This window comes from Cupressus sempervirens, chromosome 11 (assembly GCF_028749045.1).
Source record: "Cupressus sempervirens isolate cs-2001-9-10 chromosome 11, ASM2874904v1, whole genome shotgun sequence".
In the NCBI taxonomy this organism is placed as follows: Eukaryota; Viridiplantae; Streptophyta; class Pinopsida; order Cupressales; family Cupressaceae; genus Cupressus; species Cupressus sempervirens.
This window is the reverse complement of record NC_143128.1, coordinates 183,089,445-183,098,483: the sequence shown is the minus strand read 5'-3', so window position 1 is coordinate 183,098,483 and position 9,039 is coordinate 183,089,445. Positions and strand designations below refer to the sequence as shown.

Sequence of the window (9,039 nt, the reverse complement as noted above, 5' to 3'; positions counted from 1 at the left end):
TGATACACAAACAATCAAGCAGAGGGAATAAGACTTCTTTGGGGGACTAAGATTGTGATTTCCATTGGGATTGAGGCACTTTCTATTAAGGGTGATTCCAAGCTCATCATTGATGGTGTCAAAGGGTTATCCTAGACCAAATTGTTCATGGATGGCATTTTGGGAGATATGTGCAAGCTCTTGCAAGGATTTGATCTTTTTTACTATCAATCGTATCTACAACAACGACAACCTTGTTGCAAATTCTCTTTTTGTGCATGGCTATAATTTGGAGGGGTTGAAGTGTTGGTGAAACCCTATTTCTCTCCCACCTGACATGCACACTCACTTGAATGGAGAGTGTTCAAAACCCAATGAAGATGACATGTAACATCTTACTTTGGAATTGGTGTCTCCATCAAGCTTTAGGGCGTTGGATTTCTCATTACCCTTACCTATTAAGTCCTAAGTGAGAGCAAAGAATAGACAAATATTTTGAATTTGAATAAAGGATAGATGATGTCGAAGAAGAGTTACTTTTTGAAGAGTATCTAGAAAGGACATTTATTACAATTCATGATGTAGTATTTACCCTAACAACTCTTATGTAATCATATTGATTACTTTAGTCCCAATGAGTATTGTAAAATGATTTGGTGGCATTGTGTGATTAACATAGCACAAGGCATTCATATTCATCATTAACCCTTGCGTAATGAATGGTATATTATTTGCACAATATTGGACAAACCCCTACTCATGGTAAACTACAACTGGTGTGAGACTATTTTTCTAAGAGTATGGTTAATAGATTTCACTCAATTAGACAAACAATCATTCTTTATGCCTTTAAAACACTTGGTGATAATGACAACTTCTCCTTGTCATATCAAGAGTCGCAATCCTCATTTCAATGTTGACCCCCCTTTGTATTATGTGACAGTTATGGACAGCGACTACAACCACATCAAACCGGGGAAACTAGACTAACTCACGGATGACCCCACAATATGGCACATTAGCAAGGAGGGTAGGTTTATATGTTATATTGAATCCATTAACAAGTTTGATGAAGGACTATTTACCTAATTTGCTAGTTCCTAGATTAACAAAAGGGCTTCAATTGGGGCCATTTCTTTTGAAATTAGTGAAGAGGTTGTCACAAAGTCCATTGGACTTTCTACCCAGGGCAAAAAAAATGGAAGATCAGAAGAACAGTGGATAATGACACTTTCAACAAGTCCTTGAAGGGCGGTGAGGTTCCGATAAAGAAGCAAGGCGAACACGATAGGGCAAAGATGCCTCCTAAGGACCAAGTTTACTTTATGATCACGAGGCATTTTACACTGGAAGGGCATTTCAACGTTTACTATTTTTATCACAGGTCATTGAGTAACTTCAATAATCACAAAATCATCTCTTCCCTTATTTCCCTATTGAAACCCCTTAAGAGCTTTGTGTTTGATTCAAGGATGGTGTTTGTCAAGGTAAGAAACCAATTTATTTGCACCAGTGCCTCATTTTTAGGCTACATAATTTCACTTGGTCCTTTACCCTCCTAAACCCATCGTCTTCTATGAGGCCCCTATGCCACAATCTTCATCACTAGCTAACATCATTCACATGCATGGTCAAACTAAGGGAAAAGAACATTTAAAATCGAAGGGCTAGGAAAGTTACCTCCCACTCAAGAGATTCTAAACTCGGATGTTGTTGCCCCTTATACTAGCCCAAAGGGAAAAGATTTTACGTTGATGACCCCAAAAGAACATTTAAAATCAAAGGTCTAGGAAAGTTACCTTCCACTCAAGAGATTCTAAACTCTGATGTTGTTGCCCCTTATACTAGCCCAAAGGGAAAAGATTTTACGTCAATGACCTCTAAGAGGAAAGACAAAGACCCTCCCCCTCCCACCCCACAGCAAAAAGAAAAAGAAAAAGAAAAATTCTTTGTTCAAGATGTTAACACAAATAATGATGAGGTGGAAGAGGAGCATAGTACTCCCCGAACATCCAATAGACTAGCCAATAGATCTATGAAGAAAGGAAGAAAGCTACTTGTGGATTATGACTATGAGAAAGACACAAAAAAAGTGAATCAAGTTGTTGATGAGAGGACTAGGATAATTAATAACGCAAAGGAAGATAAGGAGATCAATGATAATGGTAGCTCGAATAAGCCCACTTCCAACAACTCAACCCACTCCTAATAAAACAAGGGAGGTGTTGGTATGTTTGTCATTGCGCCAAAAGCTCGAGCTATCAACGAACGCCACAAACACCAAACTTATCCATATCCACAGAAGGCGGTTAAGCCATGTTGCGAACCCCAAAGGAGGTGCTGACCACCAAGTCAACAATCTCCCCCTCAGCACCAATTGATGGTTCCGCACCGACAGAATGGAGACCTCTCGAGATTTGAACCCATGACCCAATGCTATGATACCAATTGTTGGTATGTTTGCCGTTGTGCCAAAAGCTCGAGCTATCAACGAACGTCACAAACACTAGACTTATCCATATCCACAGGAGGCAGTTAAGCCATGTTGCGAACCCCAAAGGAGGTGCTGCCCACAAAGACAACAAGAGGCACTTCTGGATCCTATTAGTGCCATGTCACCATCTGAGGGTAAACCAATTTTGTCTAGCTTACATCGAATTTAGTAAACTTGTGCAAAGAGGTGGACAGTCTTAAAAATGGACTAAACAAAGTTGAAACAAAGCTTACAAGGATCTTCAAATTCAGTTTTTCTGTAATGCACAGCTTGTCAACCTTTTCTTTGCATGCTACAATGCAAGATTCTCGATGAACATGAACAAGAGGAAGATAACTACAAGGATTTGTTCAAATTCCTCACAAATGAGTTGTCTCATGATCATAATCAATCGAGTTGAGACATTAAATTTTCACATAAGGTCTAACGGGGTTTGGACTCCCTACCCCTTTGAGGATTTCTTGTATATTTTGCTTTCAGCTCTAGTAGCTCTTTGAACTTGTCGGGTGTGCTACAGCCTTGGACATACTGTTAGCATTTCAGATGGTTTTTTAGTATGTTCTCTTCTGACTGGTTCTACTCCATAGTATGGTGCTAACTTTCTACGGGTATAGACTATTGATCTATGGCCTATGTTAACCTATTATTTAGCTCTGTCCTAGGCTGCTTTTGACATTTATCTTTTGTTAGCATGTTGTTTGTACACCTTGGGGTGGTTGTCTTGTTAAGTGCCAACAAAATAAATTTTGCTGCTGATTAATATCAAACACAGTGATTACATGCAGTATTTAATAAATAACATTGTATTTCTAATGCATATAAGAAAATGTGTTACTAATGTACAATAAAAAGCATATGAATTAGGGTTGTCGTAATAACCTATTATAATAATAAAATTGCTATTTTTATGTTCAAGCTATGTTAACATTGATATCATGCAGCACTTACTTTTAGTGACATTCATCCTTGGCCAATAAAATTTAAATATCCTTCACAATATAACTGGTCAATCATTGAAATATCATAATGAATGGATTCAGAATTAATGTAAGCTACAAGGTTGAAGCATGTTCAGTAGCCTACATTCAACACTACTTTAATACACTGGATTGGAGGGGCAGAGAGATACACTAATATAAGGCGGTGAACGCGACATGTAATCTTGCATAGTATATTTATTTATTTCTGAAAATGTGCATTCATCCAAAAGTGAGGTAAAATCCAGAGCAAAAGGAGTATTTAAATGCCAATGATCATGTGTGAAAAAAATTTGGAAAGAGATCCTCACAAAAAAGCACAATAAAAAGTGTTTTGAAGAGATTTGCCTAGCATTTCAATGAAAACCAATTTTCTTTCATAATGGGAAGCTTGTGCAATTTAATAACTCTGTTTCAATGAACTATCTTAAGACAATTCAGAAGCAAAAACTATTCAGACTATTCATCATGTCCCTTATGTTATGCAATCCTAGAATATATGCAATAGTATGGATTGAATTGGATTACAAACAAAATCATGTATATTCCCCCAAAAAAAATATTGGAAATGATCGACTTCCACTAATGTACGATTTGCACAGAAACACAAGACAAGTCATAAACATAGTACAAATACTTCCTTGAAATGGAACGTACAGAGAGCTCCTCAAAATGCAATGTAGAAAGAATTCACCAGTCTATTCCTAGATTCCTTGAGAGGAAGAGATTGTTCACATATTGTATAACTGAGGCTGATGAATCTACATAACTTTGCATTTCTGCTCTAGCAGAAATTTCTGAAACAAGAAACAAATCAAAGTCAAAGTTAAATAGACCGCCAAAATAGAAGGTGCTTCTATAAATGCTAAGAAACAACAAGATCCATCTTGCACGAGATATCAATGAAATTAAATTGGTTTCATTTCAATTATAACATTTGAAAAATGAATCTCTCAACCAAGAAATGAGAATAAAATCTAACATTATTTACATAAAATCGTATCTTCCAACCAAGTTTGTTGGCCCGATACAAAGACTATTACATTTATAAGATGGTGGTCTTAAATCAACAGAGAGAAAGAACTCACCAAAATGTGAACATCAGAAGTCATTTAAAAATAACATGTCAACACGGTTTAACCAAATACACAAGAAAGCATGTTCTATCATAGATAATATCACAAAGTTCATATAACAGGCATTTTGGAAGGCTTAAAGAGCATCAGAGTGTCTCAATACTGGTTTGGGTATATGTGTATCTCTTGAAGAAAATCCATTGCATGGGTTCTAATTAACCAGAGAATTTTATTTTTCTTATAGATTCAAATGCAAAAGAAGCTCAAGTTGGGAGTACAATGTTTAGGAAGTCACAAATATATGTAGCAAACAACAGTTCTTGTTTACTTTTATTTTTTCCAACCCAAAATGCATTTTTCCAATGAGATCAAGATATCAACGTTAATGTTCATATTTATGAGAGTAAAGGCATTTTCTAGAAAAACAACATCATTTATCCAATTTGTTTGAGGATAAGGATATTGATAACCTTCTATGTGAAAGAAATTATACCAGGTTTCAAACCTTGCATGTTTGTCAACAGACCCACCTATTCTTTGATTCAATGCAAGACTATTAGCAATCCTTATAAATGGGGTGACGGTTTGGTTATATAATGGTTACAAGCTTCTTAAGAAATGACACACACTGGCTGGATCTAAGTTGGAGGAAAAGGTAAAGATATAAAAACTAAAGGGAATAGCGGAAGAATATTCTCTTAGATTTAACTAGTAGAGTAGACCCTAACAAAACCCTAACATACATTTTGCATGTCATAACTCTATCTTCAATCATTATAAATGATGCCTTGCTAGCATCTTTTAATTTTTACAATACCAAGAGAAAAAAGAAAACACAACATAAACAATCTTGTGGACACCTTAGCAACAAAACGATAAATAGGAAACAAAATCTCAGGTTTGGAGAAAAATACACACCATCTTCATTGAGTTTAATTAAAAGTTGTGCCTTTGTTGGAAGGACATACATTCCAGCAGCAACAGCCTTCCTAATAGCCCATCCATGGTGTTGAGACAAAACTTGTGCATATGCTATTGAAGCTGGATCTCTGAGGGAGTTGCCACTGTCAAAATAAACAAGGTCTTTTAGAAGGGGTGATATCATCATACTCACAGTCAAAGAATACTTAAGACATATTCTACAGGAGGATGCCATAAGATATTGAATAAGAATAATCATGATGAAAAAGAGTTTTGAGCAGAGCAAAAAAACTAGCTAGAATTCACTCAAAAATTAAGATACTCAGTTAAAAGATTAGTCTAAAAGTTTACTAGCATGTAAGCAATTCCTAAAGTCTGCAATTATTTGTTCAATAAATTAATAATTGTCAATTATATCTCTGCAATAATTTCTACATTATGGGTTTCCAACATTCAACTTCATCTCAGAAGCAATATACACTTCAAAATCACCATCCAAATATTTCGTTTGGAAAACTGTTGACATATCAACCTCTAGAATTGAGGATTGTAAGTTGTTTCGACTACCATTGTTGAGAAATATGTTGTGAACCCTTTCTTGTATAACATTCCTCCTATTTGCCTCATGATGTCTTTCTATTAAATCTTATAATAACAATGTGTTAAAATTTTGAATTAAAATGTCAATTTCACTTTGAGTCTAGCTATATATCAACAGTTACAAAGAATTCAGTTCCATGCAAAAGATTTTGACAGATCAGCTTGCATTAGTGCTGAAGCCTAAAGTTCAGATTCAAATGAAAAGCTTTGAGAGTAACATCACGTCATGTAAATTCATCATGAGGTTGGCCTAAAGGACAGATAAATTAAACATGTAGGGGAGCTAATGTCATCATTGTACAGATGCTAGAATCTTTATGTGAACTAGAAATTTAAGTTCATAATCCTATGGTTCAGTTAGAAGTGAAAGTTTCAGAAGCCTTGGGTAATGTCACGCTTTTGTCATAGTTGTACAAACCAAGTGAATGAACAAATTATGAACACTTCATTAAAGGGTGACTTTGATAGGACTCCTGACTTTTGTAGGAAACCAACATTGGCTAGAATTGTTTATTTCAATTAGGAAAGATAAGTGAACTAAAAAATTAGCCTTTGTTGAATCAGCAGGTTCAGTAAGACATCAGATTTCCACAAAGATTTTGGTTAAAATTGGAAATGATACTTCTGCAGAAAAATCCAAGTGAACTAGAAATTATTATTTCCAATTTTCAGATCAGATAGCGGTTAAGCACTAAACCCCTGCTAAGGATTAAATTGATTCAATACACAATTCAGGTATGATGAATGGCAAGTGATCTAGAAATTCAAGGCTTGGAAAGATAATATTCACTAGTGACTACAAATCTCAGAATTGCAGGGAAATCTACTCAAACGGGACATGCAAGAGAATGCAAGTGAACTAGAAATTCACACTTGCTGATATAAACACGCATGTGTATAAATTGCTTATTTTTAAAACATCAACAAACTCCAAAGGTAACATCACTTATTTTTTATTTCAATAAAGCTTCTCTTACCTGTAAATATTTGGGGTTACTTTTAGATGCTGGGCAACGAACTACCAAGCTTTGGGACCCGATTATAGATAAATTGAAGAAAAAAACTGCAGGTTGGAAAGGGAAATGGCTCTCTGCGGCTGGGAGGATGACCTCGGTTCAATCAGTCCTATCTGCCCAACCTATCTATCAAAATTCTTGCATTGACCTTCTGAGTTGTAAACCTAATGAAATTAATGGACGCTTGAGAACGTTCTTCTGGCAAGGTAGTGCTGAGAAAAGAAAATTCCCACTTTTAGCTTGGGGTCAGGTCTGTAGATGTAAGGATTTAGGGGCGGGCAGGTATCATGAATATTAAACTGCAAAGGCTGGCTTTAGGAGCCAATTTAGTTTGGAGAATGCTGAAACACCCTCATCTAAAGTGGGTTGGGATTTTAACCCACAAATACCTATCTTCACCTAACCCGATTAATTTCTTTAGGGAGGCCAATATTCCAACGTGTTCAAGATTCTGGAATTTTATGATCAAATGTAGATCTATCATCCAAGATAAACTCACTTCGAACCTGGGAAATGGGGAGGATGTCTCCTTCTGGCATGATTCTTGGCGGGGTTATAAGGCCCAAATGAATTCCCTTCTCTCACTAATTCAATGGAGTACTCAAAAGCAAGATGGGGATCAAAGGTTAAAGATTATATGGCTTTTGAGGTTGACAGACTTAGATGACATTGGAAGGATTTAGATGGAGAGCATGTCCCATCAAGAGATAGGGAACTTCTGCAGAAATTACTTCATTCTGAAAAAGTCTCATTCAGGGGTGATATGAATGTTCTTGTTTGGGATGGCAGTAATAGTGGGTGTTAAGCCTTGAGCCCAGAAATAAATGATGATAAACAGCACTAAGAAAGAGCCAAAACTGAAACAATAAACCTCAGAGATATCCTGGGAAAACCCTTCTAGAATGAAGGGAAAAACCCAGCCACACAACAAAATATCATTTTATTGATCATAAAAATTTTAAGTGTACAATATCCTTCACTTGATGTGATATATATAATAATAGGAGAGACTCTTCACATTATAACTAAAGGTCTCTTGAGATTCCCGTATCTCCTGTAGTTAGTTACAACTCTATGAATATTCATGCCTCAACACATGCAAATGACACATCATTTACAATTAATATTCCAATAAATGTCATTTTCAGCTAACAGAGACTAAAATGAAGGCATCTGCTATTTTCACGAGTATGAAACGCCACATACTTGTTGGATCCACTAATCACAAAACGACAGTTACACATGTAGGGAATAAATCAGTAATATTGATTTTCATATGAAGCTACTATACTTAACACTCCCTCTTAGCAAATATGAAATCAATTAACCAATCATAGATTCCATCTACATGACAATCCAAGCATGTTGAATGACACGTCATTATGCTTAATATTACAATTTAACTATAAGTGTCCTTTTTCAGCTGAAGGTGACAATAACGATAATAACGTCTATATTTCTAGAGATAGAGATCTCTATTGCAGCTACAATTTTCAACACTCCCTCTTAGCCAGAGAGATCTTTAGTTGAACAATCACACAAGACTGCAACCAAAATGTCAATGATAAAATCTCATCACATAGTTCCTATCAAATTCATGGAATCACTCAACATGAAAACCTGTAACAATTAATCATTGTTAATCATCATGGAATCACTCAACATGAGAACCTGTCACAATTACTCATTGTTAATCATCATGGAATCACTCAACATGAAAACCTATAACAATTACTCATTGTTAATCATCATGGAATCACTCAACATGATAGATTTGTAAGACTCATAGCTAAGCCTTTAATCATTGACTCTCTCAACGTAAACTATCATGGAATCTCTCAACGTGACATCCAACTCCCATCATAGAATCTCTCAACGTGATGACATCATGGACTCTCTCAACATGATGTTCACTGTAGCATAGTGAAAGAGTTATTATAGCTGATCTTACAATCTTTTTGTTGATTTGATTTCAC

General features: G+C 35.8%; 1 protein-coding gene across 1 annotated transcript in view; it reads right to left on the bottom strand.

The window, feature by feature from the left end:
- Positions 1-3,804: 3,804 nt before the first annotated feature.
- Positions 3,805-9,039, bottom strand: part of ACD11 (Glycolipid transfer protein (GLTP) family protein) — a 107,391-nt gene continuing 102,156 nt past the window's right edge. Inside the window, exons 3-4 of the mRNA XM_089810416.1 lie at positions 5,445-5,590; positions 3,805-4,247 (exon numbers count right to left, since the gene is read on the bottom strand). Of these exons, the coding sequence (XP_089666542.1) occupies positions 4,141-4,247; positions 5,445-5,590 (253 nt within the window). The 3' untranslated portion in view covers positions 3,805-4,140. The remainder of the gene's footprint in view (positions 4,248-5,444; positions 5,591-9,039) is intronic.